General features: G+C 39.7%; 1 protein-coding gene across 3 annotated transcripts in view; it reads right to left on the reverse strand.

Annotated features, from left to right (window-relative positions):
• Window positions 1-20,435, reverse strand: part of MARCHF8 (membrane associated ring-CH-type finger 8) — a gene marked incomplete at its 5' end in the record, with an annotated part of 89,875 nt that overhangs the window by 35,156 nt on the left and 34,284 nt on the right. For 2 of the 3 annotated variants that reach the window (XM_080914948.1, XM_080914946.1), the window contains one exon: window positions 14,722-14,892. In XM_080914948.1, the coding sequence (XP_080771074.1) occupies window positions 14,722-14,814 (93 nt within the window). Of the gene's footprint in view, window positions 1-2,652; window positions 2,683-14,721; window positions 14,893-20,435 lie in introns of those variants that run through there. The other variant, XM_080914947.1, reaches the window with a different exon arrangement.

The raw sequence follows: 20,435 nt of genomic DNA on the forward strand, positions 1-20,435 counted from the left end.
AGGAGATGGTTAGAAAAACAGTTCTTTGATACTCCAGTTGGTTTTGTTTGATAACAGTTAATTTAACTCAACACTGTGGAGGAGCTTTAATTAAAGAAATGGGAAACACTGAATGTTTACATTGTTTTTTGAGTACTAAACGAGAATTCCTAATAACAGAATTAGAGATTATGAATGGGTACTCTGATTTAATTGAAATTTTAAAATATTTAAGAAACGAGAAAGATATAATTGGTAACTTACAAATTCAGAAAGAAAAAATGCATGTTCTCCTTCATATACAGATATAATAATGTATACATAATATACATGCATATGTGCACACATATACCACTTATAAATAAAAGATAAGACAATATTTTAAAAACTATATTCAACAAATATACCAAGGTGAACTTAAAGTAAGACAAAATATATCATTAATCATCTTAAGGTTGTGTAATCTACACTAATAGTGAAGTGGTTGTCTGCTTTCCTTTTGTTTTTTAATTCATTTTAAAGCTTTAAGCAAGTAATAATAAAGTGACAAGCCTTCAGAAAGTAGGTAATATGACAAAATGTAAAACAGAATAAATAGCTAATATTTGTTTGGGGTCATTTATCTAGACTCCACAATTAACTTTTCCTTTTCCTTTTCATTTTACAATGTATTTTTTTCTTATGTGTATATGGGTGTGTCCGTGTGAATATCATGTGTATTCATGTACCCTCAGAGGCTGAAGACTGAGCTGTGTCCCTTGGAGCTAAGGCTTCAGGCAATTATAAGACACTTGATATGAGTGCTAAGGACTAAACTTGGGTCCCCTGAAAGAGCAGGGAGCTAAGCATCTCTCTAGCCTCTTCAGCTTTCTCTTTTATAAGGGGGGCTTTATAAATGGGTGAGAGGTATATATTAAAGGAGACGACACTAGTGGTAACTCTGAGCTCTTAGACAGTAACGTTTTTAAAAACAAGAAACAAAGTCTTACTGTATGAAGCAGGCTGGCTGACCTGAAACTCACATCAGCCTGCCTCTTTCTTCTTAATGCTCAGATTAAAGCCATGCACCAACCTGTCCAGCTAAGCATATGTGTCTTAATAGAACATATTGCTTTCCTTAATATCACTAAGCACCATATATATGCAGTTTAAAACTCCTGAAATCCTAAATAAATACATAGTTTTCTATAACACAGGCTGACAAATGCCTTTCAAATTGTACCATACAATATAGTATAATTAGGATAATAATAATTATAGTAATAATGTAGTGAAGAGTATAATCTTTTACAATGCATTTTCCACTAAGAATCTTTGTATTCATAAATTGATTTTTATTAATAATTATATAAACAACTAAATGAATAAACATTTCTGGTTTTTAAAAATGATATACAGGGCTGGAGAGATGGCTCATCATCAAGAGCACTGACTGCTCTTCCAGAGAACCAGAATTTGATTTCTACTACCCACAGAGCAGCTTATAATTGTCTGTAGCTCCAGTTTCAGTTGATCTGATGCCTTCCTTTGACTTCTGTGAACACCAAGCTCACACATGGTGCACATATAGATAAGTACTCAAACATGTAAAAATAAATCTTAAAAAAACATCTTAGTGTTTTTTAAAAGACAAAATAAATATGTAAAACCTTGAAGCTAAAGTAATCTACATCAATGCAAGTTAGAATTCATTTGCTGTAAAATTATTGAAATGATACTACTTACTATATTTCATATGAAGCATAAAAGGTATTAGAAGTCTTAGTTAAGAATGCATTAATTTAGAAACATACCAGCTACTACAAACTAGGTACTGTTAATATAAGGCCTTTAAGAATGGGGTAGCAAATAAAACAAAAACCCTCATACTCATAGAGTTTAATAAAATGAGTAGTAAAGTTGCCTATAATCACACTATTTGGGAAGTTAAGTCAGAAGGATTATCTGTTCAAGCCTAGCCTAGACTATATAGCAAGACCCTTTCTCAAAAACAAAGATAAGACAAGAGAAGAAAAGACAAAAGAATTACCAAATTTGGTTCCAATTACTTTTGTGTAATTTTGCATCTCAAGCTCTGGAATGCCCCACAGTCAAGCAAAGGGCACCATCAGAACATCACAGACAAATGAAATTACAAGTCTAGTTTGCAAGTGTAAGTATGCACACATGATAACACATACACATACATGCACTCACACAAAAAGCTCACATGGATACACGGTAAATAACATCTACAAAAGAACAAAGGTCCTTTGTTTAACAAAGAAAGGAGGTGGCTTCTGCAAACAATAGCTCCTCTAGAAAGGAGTCTGCTGCTTTATTTATTTAAATACTAAATTATTCTTCTCAGGTTTTTTCAAAGCCGAACTCCATGATTCAAAATTAAGTGGTCAATGTTAATAAATAAAAATATTTTTTTACATCAAAAGATAGTATCAAAAATTGATATATGACATTTAAATGTTAATTGTCTTAAGAAAATGTTCAATAAATACAAGGGACATATTCTATTAGAATAAACTGTATTACAATGTACATCCCTGACAATACGGACTGCAAGATTACTGTTTGATGTCTCAGTACTCCTGAGCAACCCTTAGGTTCCAGAGCTTGTTATGGCATCTCTAAAGTCAGTGAGAAACCTGGGCAGTGCTGACAGGGCACTTCTCTTACCTGAAGCTTCATCTTCCAACAGGAACGCATGGGCGTGTCCTCAGTACAGCTCTCTCAGGCGTAGGGTAAGGAGGGGTTGAGGGATGTGCCTGAGCTGCAGCTGCCCTGCATCCCTGCAGCAGCCAGCAGAACCACACAGCCCTGCTGCTGGACTTCAGTGCAACATTCCTGTGGTCAAACTGGACTAACTACTTCCTCCAGCTGATTTCCAAGGAATGAGGTAGTTAATGAATAATTCACAACCAGTCCATTCCCGCAACCAATTTCACTTCTGTTCTATGGTCCTCCTACAACAATATGCATGTAAAGATTCTAACTATACTTGCTGACTTGCAAATAATTGAAGTTCAATTTCCAGTCGATGGCAGTAAAAGGTCCTGGATCTGTTTGTTCTTGTATGTTAACCTATCACCCAGACTTACTTGAGAGACTTTAAAAAAAAGGGGGGGGGGAGAAAGGGTAAATAATTAACCACAGAAATCTGAAAGAACAATATTTTTTTCTTCCATCAACTTGTCCTTCTGGAGCTGAGCTGTAAGAAAAGCAGCAGACTGCTTCAACACCATGCCAGCTGGGGGAGGTGTATTCTGCACAGTGATGCTAGGAAACAAACTGCTTCAAGGTGGGATTTTCCTGCTCCCTGGCTATAAATAAACCTTCTATCTCACTGTTATTCTTTAAGGAAGCTGATGAACATTTGTTTCCCGAAACCTGTCAAAGTTTGAATATTTACAAATGCCTGAGGTCAGAAGCATCTGAAAACAGTTCCAAGGGAAGCCGGAACTGGAAGACTGGATGACCACCTCCCTCTTCCACTACCTTAGGAAGTCTAGTCACCTGTCTTGTTCCTCATCAGTTCCATTCACACTCCACTGGTGTCTGATGGGAGTCCATACAGGTCATGGTTAAGCTGTCAGCAAATGGAGGAGGAGTGAGTATTTTGTTCCTAGCTGCTTCTGACTTCAATGCATCTCCTTGGTCCTGAGTCTTTCCTTTCATTTTATTTTGTTGCTTTATAATATTACTTCTAAGTTTATGCTTTCTAAAATTTAAAAAGTTTTATTGTTGTTTCTAAGATTTTATTTTTTGGAGCCAGACATAGTGGTATGCTTAGTGGTTTATTCTTTAATCCCAGTACTTGGGAGACAGAAGACAGGCAGACAGATCTCTATGAGTTAGAGGACAGGTTGTTCTATATAGTAAATTCCAGGAAAGTCATAGCTATATAGACACCCTGTCTTAAAAATAAATGCGATGATGATGATGATGATGATGATGATGATGATGATGATAAAGATTTTAATTTTAGAGGCTAGAGAAATAGCTCAGCAGTTAGGAGCACTGACTGCTCTTCAAGAGGACCCAATTTTAATTGCCGGCTATCACATGGGAGCTCACAACTTGTCTGTAACTCCAGTTCTACACTATCTTCTGGCTTCTGAGAACACCAGGCACAGATATACATTCAGGCAAAATAGCCACATATATAAAACAAAATAGTAAAACAAAATTTTCTAAGATTTTATTTTTAAATTATATATATGGGTAGGTGTGCATAAGTGCATGTGCATGTGGGTACTTTCAACATCCAGAAAAGGGCACTGGATTCCCTGGAGCTGGAGTTAGGTGGTAGTTGTGAGCAGTCAGATCTGAGCACTAGGAACTGAATCTCCTAGTTACCCTACTGTAATAGCATTAGCATCACTCCTAGGCAGATGGTTCTGGGATGCATTAAAAAAGCTAGCTATGCATGAACTGGTAAGTGAAGCAGAGAACAGCATTTCCCCATAGTTTCTGCCTCTAGTTACTGCTTGAGCCCCAGCCCAGAGTCCTCTCAATGATGGGACTGTGACCTGCAGGCTGAAGTAAACCCTTTCCCCTGCTAAGCTGCTTTTGATCACAGTGTCTATCACAGCAACAGAATGAAATTTGAACATGGTGGCAAATACAATGTCTATTGCTCCAGAAGGGTCCTGTCATACTTGTGAAAGGACTTCTACATAGAGAATTTCAACAGACCAACCTCACTCAGTATCCCCACTTCAGCCTATTACACTGAGCCTGCAAACTAGACTTCCTGGAAAGAAGCTGTCTGAAAAAGCTGACCGGATGTTCAGAATTTCAGTAATGTGAAGAGGTAGGATTTTATAGATTCAGAGTCTAATAACAAGTTATTTCTTGTCCCTCACCCTGTGTTGAATCTAGTATTCTGTGACTAACAGATAAAGTCAGACCTCATAACCTAGCATATTAAAATCTTTTAGCATGTATTACCTTACAAAACTCCAGTTTCCATCTAACTAAACGGCTGAGTGCTATGTGCTATCAGACAGCTGTATAATCCCATCTTGCTACCAGCCATCAACACACTTGAAAGGGACTTATTTGTGGATTTTTCTCTGTTTCTATAAGAGTTCATGAAATGCCACCTCATTGGAATGCTATTGTGGTTCCAGGTCCTGGTCACTAACACTCAGTTCCAGAATAAGCCCTGTCTTTTATTCCTGTTCTATCTCATTCCTAGCCCATACACAAACGCTGCATTCTTCTCTGGTATGTTTTCTTTGTCCCAGGAGGGAAGCACCGAGGAAAGGCTTCTAGTCCCTTGGAATTTTTATCATTCTGGCTAGGACAGCTGAGACCCACCCACTCATTCCCACCACAGTCATCAATAATTGTTCAGTATTTGCTAACTCTCTTTATCTATCAGACAGTGTACAGAATAAACAGCATCTGGCTCTACTTAGAATGCAAATGTAGAGGTAGGAGAATAACTTATTCCTAAAAGTAAAAAGATGCTAGCCATAAGTTTATTAAAATAGATTAGGAATATATGAGCGCATGGGCATGTTAAAACCATATTAGGGCCTAGTGAATGGCTTAGTAGGTAACTGCCACTAAGGTTGGAAAGTCACAAACAGACAGGGGGAGTAAATGATTAAGTAAGTAAATACTTATTTTAAAAGTCAGGAAAAAAAAAAAGGACTGAGGACTGATTGAACACACCAAAGAGGAGTACAATACTTACACATGGACCCCATAAACAGAAGGACACCTGAAGCCAAGTATGGTGGCATCTAAGAAAATGACACCTAACAGTGTGATAGTCCCACTAACTGTCACCCAACTACTTATTTCACACCTGCATTGGCTCTCTGCCTGTGCCTCCTGTACAGCCTCCTTGAACTCCTTCAGCTTTGCTGTGGGCTCAACACTTCTGTAGCGATTCTACAATCCATGCGCACATGCATGCACACCTGTGCAATAAGATCTGAGAGTTAATAGTCATGACTAAGAAATAAAGCAGTTCTAGCCAAAAGCCAGTTACCAAGGTAAGTAGAGACTATGTAAACTGTAGCCAAGATGACTGAAGTAACATAGGAATTTGTTGATTCAATTAATGTTGACACCAAGGAAGACACAAATGTGTCTCCGTTTCTAACAGTGTGCTGACACAGAGCCTCTCTGCAAAGTAAGGGGCTAAGAATTTTTCTAAAGCAATTCCTCTAAATTCTTGAAGACTTTATTTTTTTCCCCACTGATCATTAGCTGGCATCTTTGCTGAATCTGCAATTGATAGGTTTCTGCCAGTTTTAACCTTTTTATTTTTTATACTACTGAGTCAAAAAGATGGATATTTTGGAATTTGGCTTTACTCTATTTTTTTTTTAACTGAGTGATTACTTAAAGTAAATAAAACACAATCAATAATCCTCTAACATGTTTGTTTGTTTACTTACTTGTTGAAACAGGGTCTTACTCTGTTACACCATGGAACTTGCTGTGTAGACCAAGCAGGCCTTGAACTCACAGAGATCCTCCTGCCTCTCCTTCCAAGTGCTGGGATAAACTTCACTGATCTAAAATGGCTTCACTGAAACAGTTGTCCAAGCCAGGGCTGGCAACATCCACCAGAGGTAAAGGTACTTGCTGAGGCCACACAACCAGAGCTCAATCACTGGAGCCCACATAAAAGATAAAATGTGGAACCAAAGCAACAGACCTTTTCTCTGAACTCTACATGTGCACTATGACAACATACATATACATGTATGCACATACATATACATGTATGCACATGTACACATAGACACACACACATACATACACACACCTTTTTACAAAATCAAAATGTAGCACTGGGACACAGTAACTACAGGGAGAGATAGACAGATACACGTGACCCTTTCTTCCCTCCTCAACTCTACTCTTGATTTTCTTCTGTACTCCCTTTCTGCTGGCCATGCACCTAAGGGATGCCAACACCCTTCCTGCCTGAGTATGTCAGGCTAGCAGGAGCCTACTTTGCAAAGCTCCTGATGAGAAGAGCTGCTAGAGACCCCTGGAAACATCCTCCATGTTCTTACAAAGAAAATGAGAAGCTTCTACTGTACTTCCTGACACAAGGCTATGCTGAATGCTACTGACAGACATCTACTACTTTAAGAGAAACTTACCTTAGTTTCTTAGCATACAATTTCAAACCCATTATAAAGGAATCAAATATGGCCAAGGATGCTTAGAAAAATCAATGATCCTCAAGAGTTAATAGAGACCTAGCATGGTCTATTGCATAGTATTGCATCCCTGTGAGTCCAGTTCCCTGGAAACAGTAAAATTATAAGTTCATGATGTGGGATACACACACACACACACACACACACACACACACACACACACACACACACATCTCACAACTTTGTTCTCAAAGGAAAAATAACAAAGTTATAAATATCATCTAGTTCAACCCAGCAAGGAACCTAAGCCACTGTACCCTCAATCTCACAGCAACACTTGCTTCCCCTCAGTACTCTCCCAGTAGCAACTCCCCAAGCAGTTTCCCATGCAGCTAGTTCTATCCACTTTGCTTTAAATAAAATATTTACTTATTAAATATAAGACAAGATCATACTTTACCCTTAATGTATCAATCAGAATGCTGTACTGTAAAAGCGGGTTTAAGAGTGTCACAGTCCAGCTCAGTGGTAGCTGCAGTAGTAAAAATGGCATGAACATGCCATTTGGACACCAGTTCTACAGACTGTCAGTTAACAGTTGATAGCAGGGCCATGACTCAGCATTTGAATAGGTCATTAAATGTCTTCCTCATGGGTGATAGATACACACAGCTCTCTCGAGCTTCAGGGCCTCCTCTCACTCTTGATAATAACAGTATGAGTAACATGAAAGAATTTCTTCTCTTGGGTTAGGGCAAAAATAACTGCAATTTTCACAGCTGTAATCTGCTGTTTGATATTAGAGCACACTCTTTGTAAAATGTGGCCATGTTAATCATCATTAACGGCTATTTCATTTTTTATAGCTTTTTGTTTTTTCTTTCCTACTATTTATCTCCTATTTACTTTATCTGTCGTGATCATTTTAGACAATAAACAGATTTTAAGTTTCAAAGGGCCATAAAGCAGTGGAGACAGCTTTCAGCCACCATCAGTAATCTGGCCAGAAACTCCTCTTGAACTTGCAAATGCAGTGGTGTCTGGGGAAGTTTTTCAAAGGATTCAAAGTGTAGTGGCTGCCATTAGAAGTTGACAATGACCAACTGAGAGCAGTCATGGAAGCTTACTCTCTTCCACTTAGAGGAGAAGGTGCCGGTGCGGAGCAGGGGGGCAGCGAGCCGGCATGGTGATGCGGCATGATGACAAAGCATCAGTCATCCTGTTCGTCAGCAGAGTCACAATAAACCATTACTTGATCAGATGGTGACAAAAGGTAGGTTATATTTGATACCTGGTGACAATCATTCAATTACTGACTGGACTAAGATGTTGCAAAGCCTTTCTCAGCAGAGCTGCAGCAAAACCAAGTTATGTTTACTGGTGGTTCTGCTGCTGGTCTGGCCCACTATGACTTTCTCACCAAGGCAATAGGATCCACCAAAAAACCACAACTTAATCCAGGACTAGTCAATGGAAAGGGTCTGATTCTTTTCTCTGCAACACCTGACTACACACTGCAAATCAATACTTCATAATTTGAACAAATTGGGCCACAAAGTTTTGTGTCATCTACCCTCTTCCAGGTTTACTATCTATCGCCAAGCAACTACTTCTTCAAGCATCTCTAGAGAAAATTTGACAACCCCCTCTAGAGAAAACACTTCTACAAACATTAGGAAGCAGAAAATTCTTTCCAAAAGCATCTCAAGTCTGAAGTGTAGATTTTTATGCAATAGGAATATACAAACATATTTTTCACTGGTAGAAATGTATTGATTGGCAAGGGACCTATTTTGAATGTTAAACATGTATGTGGACCTAGTTCTGATTTAAAATTCAGGGTCTGAAACCAAAATTCCTCCTGTACAAAACTAAGAAATGTTTATAAGTATTAAAAGAAGCAAAAACTTTGATACAGTGAGATTTGACATTGTGCCTTTCACATTCCTTTCTGCTTTCACGAAACTTCTCTGTATCTTCATGTCCTTAGCAGACTGACCTTGGGGTAAACAAACCTCAAACATAAAGGACTGCTAGGGAACACTAAGAACTAGTCTTCCAGTCGAAGATGGTGACACTTAGTCTTTATTTATGATATGTTTCAAATTATTAAACTGTTACTTTCTTTTCTCTACTGCCTCTTTCTCAGCTGTTACCTTGTCCTCTTAAGTGTCTCCACACACTGAGAATAAGATTCCTACAGACAGAATCACTTTAGGAAGACTAAATCTTACCCAAGTGCAGACTAAGAATTTTTGTAACAAACAAGCCGTCCTGGGGCTGATACATGAGTGAAGGACTCAGTGTGTCCTGGGCGTCTCCTGCAGAAGTCTAACTGAGGGACTTCCTTGTACTACTTATCCCACACCACCGCTAGCTCTTCTCACCATACTTGACAGGGAGACTCCAACTGTCATCCCTGTCCTGATTTAAGAAAGGCTTCTGAAATGTGGCAATCTGAATTCCTCCAGCTAAAAATGGAAAATGCCCAAACTCAGAAAGGGAAATTTAAAAGATATTTTATCCCCTACTGAAAAGAAGGCTGGAACAATGGAATAGAATGATCCAAACTGTAGCAAGCTTCAAGAGGACTCAGTCTCAGGTATTCCGTTATAGCAACAGAAATTGTTGAGGCAAGCATTGATGCTCCAAGGTTCTCACAAGACAGGTAAGTAATAACTCAAAGAGCCACACAAATGATGACAGTTAGTGGCATGTTAACTGACTGATTTAACTTAGTATTTCAAAAATGTATATTCATCTCTATGTAAAAAGAATCGCTTGAGTAGTGCATGGATACTTCATCTGCCAATTAAAAAAACAAACAAACAAAACCCTATGGCTTATAGGAAAGGGTAGGATAGCAGGTGGGACATCTGATGGGCATAAAGAGTTCTGGGATTGGGCCAAGTCCAGGAATAGTCACCCTGGGACATGAAGGAAGACAGGTACATAAAACATGAGCAGAGGTAATCAGCCACATGGCAAAACTTAGAATGGGATATTAAGTTATGAGCTACTCAAAGAACAAACCAAAGCATATGCCAAGGTATTTGTAAATATATAAAGCCCCAGAGTCATTTTTGGGAACAGAGAAGCTACTTACAGTAAATATCCTAAAACATCTCTTCATTTGATTATACCTCTATAAAAAAGCCAAGAACTAGAGAAAGGGTAGGCTGAATACTGACATGCAAGGTTGTAATACACAGAAGCAATTTTTATTCTGTAAAACTGCAGTTGCTGGAACTAAACAGAGGAGTTGCTAATAAGAGAAAGCTAAAAATGGTATTGATGAGACACCTTGGATCCTTAAAAGTTTAAACATGTGTGCGCATGTGTACACACACACACACCTGAAAGTTGTAGGTGGCCCAGGTGTGGAAGATAGTGCATGTTGCTACTCTGATACTCTGAACTTTGAAGACTGAAATGGGAGAAATGGGGGAAATGTGAAAGGGGCAAAAACAGAACTGGGAAGAGAAAGAAAGTAAAAAGAAACAGAAAAGGAGGGTGAGAGGGAGGGAGAAGGAAGTGAAGGAAGGAGTGGACAGCACCTGAAGACACAAAGCAGGTCCAGCACTAAACTGGAAACAAGAGTCTGGAATGTTAAAGCTTAGATTGTGACAAGTTCTTTGTGTATGTTTGCATTATCCCTCTAGTATATTAAAGTACTACAGTTAAGAAGTAAAAGTATAATGAATATGTTTCAGAATACTATATCCATTCCTCAACTGGGAGACTCTTGTTCCAGACACCAAGTACATATGAATACAGAATTACGTGATTATGTACCTTACATAAAGTGTATATAAAGCATCTAATTCATTGTTTTGAATTTTTCTCTATTTATTTACTTTCAGAGCAAAGTAAAATTTGTTTAGATAACTGTCAATTTGATGCTTCTCTCTGTTGATCTCAAAAGAAAGATGCAGAGATCAATGGTGTGAGAATTAGAATTCTTTAAAAATATGAAAAATGTCTTTTGTTTTCTACGCAGTTGTCTAAATACAAACCAACTATGTATCACCTTTTAAATTATGCTTTCAGAAATGCAATGATGTGGACCCATTCTTTAAGGGTAGAAAGTGAAAACGTGTTTTCTAGATAATCTTACAAATTGGATCCCAGGTAATGTGGTCGTCTACTGAAACGCACCCATTCATACTCAGTCTGATCACACATGAGGCAAGACAGACTGTCAGAACATGCACCATCCACTCAGCTTGTCTAACCTTGGCAAAAGTGAAGTGTACACCAGGAGCGGCAGCACACACCTGGAATCCTAACACACAGGTGGCCAAAGAAGAGGATGGAGTTTGGGACTAGCCTGGACTGAAGAGTGAAGGGAAAGTGAACCAGACAGAACTGGTAAGGCTGGTTGAGCTTAGATCCCATAAATCTCAGAATTTAAAATGATAGAAGTGTAGTCATTCCCCGCCTACCTCTACCTGCTTTGGCACCATGACACCCCCCACTGAGAGGATCTTGACAATCGGTCAGGTAGGGAAAACACCTGGAGTCCTTCCCATTCATACAGAGGTCACCAACATCTCAAACTAAGCCAACAGGAAACATCTACCCCTAAGTCCTGCTCTGCAATGTTTATATGGTCCCTGTCCATGTGGAATAAAGTGCACACGCTATTTCACTGAGGATCATATGAGAGTCGCTGTTTTTGCTGAAGTGTAACTCTTGGGGAAGACTTCTCTCTCCCAAAGTATTCATCGATGGATCTTAGACCTGCCTGGCTGTGGTTGCCAATCCCCAACCCCCACCTCCCATCCACTGCCACCTTCACTGCTATCCAAACCTTGCTTTTCTTCTAAGAGCTGTAACACTTCCAGCTCTCCCAGGGGGACCAAGACCCATGGAACCTATTCTTCCTGGTTCTGCTTCACCCTTTGGGTGGATAGAGGACAACAGACTGCACACTAAAATCTGTCTCAACAGAAGCTGGTGGATCTTTTCCCAGCACCAACAGTTTTTAAGTGGCAGTGTTGGTAACAGAAGAGGCATTCTTTTCAGTCATAATAAAGATAGTGTCAATGTTTAGCATAGGATGCAGCAATTGAGCTTTTGTGATTCATTGCCTCCTGATCATTCCTGATCAGGGTAGAATTATCCCACAGCACTGGGAACTAGCTCTCTGTAGGAATCCAGAGAAGCATTTCCTTCCTATAATAAAATGTTTTTCTTAATTTGGAAAAAGATGTTGTTACTTACAGTGTGCCCTAGAATCCTGACCATAAGACTGGAAAATGGAATATTGTCCTAAGATGGTAAGTGACTTACAATGACTGTCAAACAAATGTTTATTTCCAAACACTGACTCGGAGACCAACTATAAAACGTTTAGACTTTTATATTACTTTAACTTACATTAATACTTAGTGTACACAAAGTTGCTTTAAGATAATCCTTAAAGCAAGATATTACTAACTTTAAGATGTAAAGAAGAATGTATTCTCTAAGACAGTTAAGATGAAAAAACTTTTTAATGAAGCAACTGAAGTTTCTAAAAGGAGACAAAAGGCAGAAAAGTAATGGGTTACTGTCTATAAAAACCTAAAAAGCCCTATGGTGGCTCATGTCCTTAATCCCAACACTTAGGAAGCAGAAGCAGGTGAACCTCTACAGACCACTTTGGTCTACACAATGAGTCCCAAGACAGCCAGAGCTACATACTGATACCCTGTCTCAAAAATAAAACAAACCCCAAAGCAACAGTCCGTTTAAAGAATGGCTTATCTACTTGTAAATGATAGCAAGAAAATTCTTTATAGATTACAAAGTATTCCCAGCAGTTCTCATGCCACTGAAAGTGAGACCAATCTTTACCCACAGATAGTGTAACAAGAAGTCATTAACAACCCAAAGAGTACCATATATAGGCTCATGCAGTTCATGCTACATAGAATTGTGCATAAAGTCACCATGGGTATGACCCAAGATAAAGACCTTATCTTTGCCGCTCCCAGAACCTTGGTGAGGAGGAGAACAAGGAAGAGAAGGAGGAGGAGGAAGAGAAGGAGGAGGAGGAGGAGGAGGAGGAGGAGGAAGAAGAGAAGGAGGAGGAGGAGGAGGAGGAGGAGGAGGAGAAAGAAGAGGAGAAGGAGGAGGAGGAGGAGGAGGAAGAGAAGGAGGAGGAGGAGGAGGAGGAAGAGAAGGAGGAGGAGGAGGAGGAGGAAGAAGAGAAGGAGGAGGAGGAGGAGGAGCAGGAAGAGAAGGAGGAGGAGGAAGAGGAGGAGGAGGAGGAGGAGGAAGAGAAGGAGGAGGAGGAGGAGGAAGAGCAGGAAGAGAAGGAGGAGGAGGAAGAGGAGGAGGAGGAGGAGGAGGAGCAGGAAGAGAAGGAGGAGGAGGAAGAGGAGGAGGAGGAGGAGGAGGAGGAGGAGGAGGAAGAGAAGGAGGAGGAGGAGGAGGAGCAGGAAGAGAAGGAGGAGGAGGAAGAGGAGGAGGAGGAGGAGGAGGAGCAGGAAGAGAAGGAGGAGGAGGAGGAGGAGGAGGAAGAGGAGGAGGAGGAGGAGGAGGAGGAACCTTTGCAGAGCTGCTCTTTCACTTCTCAGCACAGGTAGGTCACAAATTGCATCTAAAGCGTTTGGGTCGACCTTGTGGTTTTCTCAACCTGAGTCCCTCTCCCTTCTCCTTTTCTCTTACCTCCAACACTACTGTAGAAAATCCCTGTTTTCTACAGGAAGTCCTGAAATTTCTCCATCACTGACCTTATCCAACTAATGTTTATATATGTCAAGCCAGACCGTCAGAGCATGAAAACAGAGATAGGCTGATTATCATCACCTCCCACATGCAGTGACAAGCCCCTAAATCTTTGCTCAAATACACCTTGTTTTGAGAATCTAAAGAACGTCCTCTGAGGAATGTGTAAGACATGATCAGGAGACTTAGCCAACTGAGACACCAGTGTGTCACTTATAGCTAAGACTCTGATAAGCCTATGCTAAAACCTCAGAACCCAGAAGCCTGCTGAAGACAATCACTTTTGAACACAGCCAACTGTGTCCATTAGCACATCTCTAGAGAAACCAGCCCTTCAGAGTTTGGGTATTATTCTAGATTGCAGTTGGTGACATTTCAATAAAATAATTGTAATGGTTGGGGCTGTGGAGATGGCTTATTAGGTAAAGGTAACTGTCACCAAGTCTGAAAACCTGAGATCATTTCCCAGAATTCGTATCAGGGAAAATCTTCAACTCTCCAAAGCTGTCCACTGTCCTCTATTTGTGGAGCATGGCATCTCACACCATTCCTACAAATTAGTACACATGTAAAATAATGTGAAAAAGTATCCAAATAATATATTTGTGATGGTGATTAATACTGATTGTAAACACCATAGGATCTAGAATCATCTAGGAGACAAAGCCATTAGTGTGTCCATGACAGAGTTTAGAGACTGAGTTAGTGAGATGGGACAACTAACCTAAGAGGAAAGAAGAGAGAGTGAGCCAAGCACCAGTGCTTCCTCCGTTTCCTGCCTGGAAATGATGAGACCTGCCACCTCATTCTCCTGACACCATGGCTTCCTTACTGCCATATTCTTGCCCTCAAGGAAAGAACCCCCAGGAAGGCACTGAAGAAGTTCTCACATTACCTGTTCCTTATCTTTGGTCTTGTTTCTGTAGACTCTAGTAGAAATGGCATCCTGAGACGGGATGGCCGAGATCTGGTGCAGTGGCATACTCATCCCAACCTCTGACCTGGTCTTCCTCCTTACGGAAGTGAGTCTCCACTAGCAGAGTCATTTTGGGCCATTGACTTCAAGCTGAGAGAAAGGAAAAGAAACAGAGCTGAGCTAAAATACCTATTTTCCAATGGTAAGACTGCACTTTGTTAATTTGGGGAAATTATTCTGACCAAATACTTAGTCTTCAAAAAGGATAGAAAATGACTAAGGAAAATTACATTTGTTTCTTGTACTAAAATGTTTGTATGAAAAGAAGCTAGGGGGGTCATATATTAGTATTTTTTTGTCTTCCTTACTACAAAAGAACAATGTCTCATTATATTATTTTTGTACTTGAACTCTTGCTCATGAGCAAGCATTCCTGTACTGTGTGTTTCCCTGAATATCAGACCTCAACTTGTGCATTCTGATATAATAATCTTTCCTTAAAACTAATGCCTTTGGCAGGAGGATTAAAAACTTGAAATTAGCCTGATTTACATAGTAAGATCCTGTAAAAACAAAACAAAATAAAATTTAAAACAAACATTAGACACACAAAAAGAGCAAATCACCATTGCTGTTTGACTTAGAGTCAAGTTATAGTTCTGTGGTAGAGCTTGCCTATATACTCATGTCCCTGGGTTCAATCCCTAATATGAAGCTCTATAATAATAAAAATAATAACAATGATGATGAAAAGACAAGAATAGAAGAAAGGAAAAAAGAAAGGAAGGAAGGAAGGAAGGAAGGAAGGAAAGAAGGAAGGAAGGAGGAAACAAAGATACAAAGAAGGAAAAAAAGGCAGAGGAGGAGTAGAATGGATGGGAGGGAGGGACAGAGAGGGAGGGAGAGACAGAGAGAGAAGGAGGGAAGGAAAGAAATAAGTCAGTCCATCTAACTGACCTAAAATTCATATAATGGCAAGACTGGGGTTTTAAATGACTGAAATTCAAATTATCTACAGTTCATGCATAACCTTGCAAAAGTCTAGACTCTCCAACCCAGCCATTGGCCAATATCTCCTATAAAGAACAAGATAAATGTTTCAGGCATTACAGGACAACTCTGTTCTAGTTACTTGACTCCATGTATATTGTGAAAGCAGCCACTGATTAGTGGGTAAATGAATAGAAATGGTACCATGTTGTAGTTTAGATATGGCTTGTCCACTATGGTTCACCTGGGCTGCAAGTTTGATACTTTAAGAATAAGACTTGAGGACAGAGGTTTTTCTTGAAGAAGTGAGTTTATCTCATTAGTGAGCTCAAGAACAGCTGTTACTAAGCTTCCAGTTCACCCTGCTTCTCTTCCCTCCATTTTTTTCTTTCCTTCTCTATTTCCCTTTCCAATATGTGATGCCGTCTAGCCTGTTACAATACAGCCCAAGGCTTCACCAGAAGCCAATGCCAGTGTCCTATTCACGGATCTCCAGAACTGTGATCTAATTAAATCTTTTTAAAAAATAAAATAAAATGCCAATCTTGCGTATATTTTATTATGGTAAAACAAAATAAACCATAACATTATTTATCAATAAAAATATATTTGCAAAAACAGGTGGCAGAGAGTCATACTGATATAAAGGAGGATCCTTGCAGCTAACCATCAGACTGAACAGGAGGACCCCAATGAAGGAACTAGAGAAAAGACTGAAGGAGCTGAAAGGGTCTGTAACCCCATGGGAAGAACAAAATTATCAACTAACCAAACCCACCACAGCTCCCAGGGACTAAAACACCAACCAATGAGTTCGCATGGAAAGACCCATGGCCTGAGGTGCATATGCAGCAGAGGGCAGCATTTTCTGACATCAATGGGAGGAGAGGCCTTTGGTCCAGTGAAGGGTCATTTTCCCAGTGTAGGGGAATGCCAAGGAGCTGAGGTGGGAGAGGGAGGTTGGGAGAGGGAGCACCTTCATGGAGGCAATGGGAGGGGGAAGGGGGATAGGATTGTGGGAAAGGGATAACATCTGAAATGTAAATGCAGAGAATTTCCAATTAAAAAAATTAGGGGGGGGGGGACACCAAACAGGTGGCAGAATAGATTTTGCCCATGACTTACAACTCAATAACGGCTTCTCAGGGAAGATGTAGGTCACCATAGAATTCCTGAGACCCCTGAGAAGGCTGCCTTTATGTAAGTTAACAATGTTCATATAAGCTGTCTTACAAAACCAAGTATACTTGCTTATTTTCAATACGTTCTCATTGCTAGTAACCAAATTATGGGTTCTCTCCTCCCCATTCTCTTGTCTTGCTGTGCCTACAAAAACAGCTCCATACAAACTCTCCATGTTTATGGCACTGATGTTTTATGATGCCATTTCAATGTTGGCAGGACAGAGCTTTAAACTAAAGAATATGTCTCTAATTTGGGATCCTTCATTTGTTAACCATGTGTTGGGCATGCGGTGGTGAGCACAGAGGGTAGACAACAGGACCAGAGCACCCTATGGCCACATCTGACAAATATTTGTCCCACCTCTCTCAAAACTCTTCTCTGAAACAGCAGCGTCTGTGGGGCTGTTCAATTCCAACAGTGTCAGACAGCAGGCAGAAGATATGGGACTTCTGCATGGTTGAGTCATGCCTTCACACAGATCAGACCATAGAGCAACAGGGAGGAAGGAGTAATGGCTACAGGCCAACACTCAAAATGAGCTACAAGAATATTACTTCAGAAAGTCTCATAATAGGCAAGTGATCACTGAGAATCAAAAAATAAGAAAATAGAGTAGATTATAGTATCTATGCATTACACTTTCCCTACTAGTCTTTAGGCCCTGATGAAGCTGGTAGAGAAGTAACACTGCCCTACAAATGTTCTGCATGTTTATATCCAAGCACTATCCCACACAAGAGGCACACACTTACTGTTGAGTTGCTTATGCTCTGGAAAATTACAATAGTAGTGAGCAGCATTTTCATTACTAATGCCTTAGCCACAGATGACAAATTCCATGTGGCTTCTTGGAATAAGTAATTAGACTCACCATGCCCAAAGCTCCACTACCTATCATGCCAAATGCCATCTGTGGTGCTTCTGATCTAATCACCATTATTACATCACTAGGATGTGCCCATGACAAACCTAAGAAAGACTGTACCAAAGAGAAACCAAGAGAGTCAGAATGTTTGCAACTTTGAAAGCCCCCTGCCCCTTTTCCTTACAATCGCTCCAGCTGTTCTGACGTATATCACCATGTCCTGGTAATGGACCTGGAAATTTGCCAGAATGCTATTTAAAATAAGCATTCATTTACAAACAAACTATCAAACAGACCATCCTGCTATGTACATGAAGGACTATATGAAACAAAGTATAAGACAGGTATCTTATTTATATAAATTCAATTCATCTTTAATGATGGATAGTCTTGGCATTGTGCCTGGTTATCTAAATGAGGACTTGAATTTCACTGATATAAATCAAAGTCAGTTGAAATGAACATCTGTATCTAGAGGAACTGGCCTCCTAAAATTTGAGTCAAGAAGAAACACCAAGTTTATGAACAGGAGAGTGCACATAACTCTCACAGGCTAGCTTCTAGCTCAATGACAATGATTGTGAAGTATTAGGAAGGTCACAGTTTGATCTCTACCACCTCAAGGGTATGTGTATGTAGAGGGGGAGGTCTCTTCAGTCTGATCTACAAAATCAAAGTAATTCCTATCAGAATCTTAGCTACTGTTGGGCATAGATTTGACAAGGTGATCCCAAAATAAAAATGCAAATTAAAAGAACTCAGATTGCTAATACAGGATTGAAGAACAGAGTCTGAGGACTCATGCTTTTTTCTAGCATCAAGACTTACTTCAAAGGCCCAGTAATCAAGATTGGTATTGAAACATAGATTTGGAGATCAACAGAACAGAAGTTAAGAGTTGAGAAATAAACTCATCTATCTACAGACAAATAATTTTCAATAGAATAACAAGATTCCACTTCCACAGGGGAAAGAATATACTTTTCAATGAGTGCCAGGAGAACTGGTCAACTGCATGCAAAAATTAACCCTGGATCTCTTCCTCACACTAAGAAAGAATAGAAAAACCAGAAGTAATCAAGGCCCTGGGTGTTCGTTCTCTCTCTCTCTCTCTCTCTCTCTCTCTCTCTCTCTCTCTCTCTCTCTCTCTCTCTCTGTCTCTCTGTCTCTCTCTCTCTGTCTCTCTCTGTCTCTGTCTCTCTCTCTCTCACACACACACACACACACACACACACACACACACACACACACACTGGACAAGTTCAAGGTCAGCACAAACTATACACAGTGAGAGCTTTTCTCTAAGAAACAAAGCAGGGGCATCATCAGAAGAAATTAAAATATCTGCCCTATTCATGAACATTGCCCCAAAATTTATTCATGATACTACATTATCCATAACAGTGTAAAGTAGAAACAACCTAAAACTCCATCAATTGCTAAGTAAATATAGTACATATCCATTCACTTGGACCATATGTCAATGAACAAACTTTGTAAAAAATTAAGTGAAGCCAGTCAGAAAGGACTAATACTTGATAACATTTGTATGAAATGTCCAGAATAGGTAAATATTCGTAGACAAAAAGTAGGCAGCTGGGTTTGTTAGGATGAAAGCCGGTAAATGTGATTGCTTAAAAGGACTTTTCTTTAGAGCAATTAACGTGTTCTAAAAGTGTCTATTGTAGTCTCACGATCCATGAGCAATGAAAGCCTTAGAATTACACCCACTTAAGTCAGTGAGTTGTAATTCATATAAACATCTCAATAAACTATAACATAGAAACAAATAAATAAATAAATAAGGAAATAAGTGAACTACGAAAAACATGTAAATTTTCCCTTCATGCTACACCTAGTCAGTTCTTCCAGAAGGCCTAGAGATGAACACTGCTCTCCATCCCCTCCGCCTCAAAGGACAAGGGAAAAGTACAAAAGCAGCAATCAGAAATCAAAGTTCAAGTCCTGGCACCAACTGTGAGAGGTATGACACAATGTTGAACTTCTAAACTGCTATTTCCTGTCTGTAAAAGATAAAGGTAATAACCCTCACCAGTTAAAAAGGGTCAATATGAAAATCAATTAACTGTTCCCATGCACACACACAGGCCTATGTAGCACATTTCCCAGCAGACTTTCCCATCTACATGTTGGCACAGTCTGTCTTTCCATCTGTACCTTTCTTCTTAGGCTTAAGATTCAAAAAAACTTGGGCCTCCAATCCTTCTGACATCTAGACAGAAAAGCAAGAACAGTAAGTCTAGATTACCAGTATAGCGGCCCAGTCATGGCTTAACAATCCAACTGTTGCAGACAGTTGAGATAAATGCAGGATACCACTCATTCAAACAATGTGTTGTGAATAGGTAAAAATAACAACTCAGAAGTCGGAGGACAACAATGCTAGTTTCAGCCCCCGACCTTCGCTCTAAGAAGGATCCACCTGTCTCTATCACCCTTGTCTCAAGGTTCAGGTTCTAGTAGCACCATACCCCATCCTATCAGTTCTAAGAATCAAGAAAGAGATGCACAAAAGAGCAGAGAGCACAAGTACAGAAACACTAACTTTACACGACTACGAAGAAATCCAAGACTGTTCACAATGCAAACTGGGAATCATCAGATTTGTGATTCTCAGCACACAGGTGTAAGT

The sequence above is a fragment of the Micromys minutus genome (genome assembly GCF_963924665.1).
Source record: "Micromys minutus genome assembly, chromosome: 3".
NCBI lineage: Eukaryota > Metazoa > Chordata > Mammalia > Rodentia > Muridae > Micromys > Micromys minutus.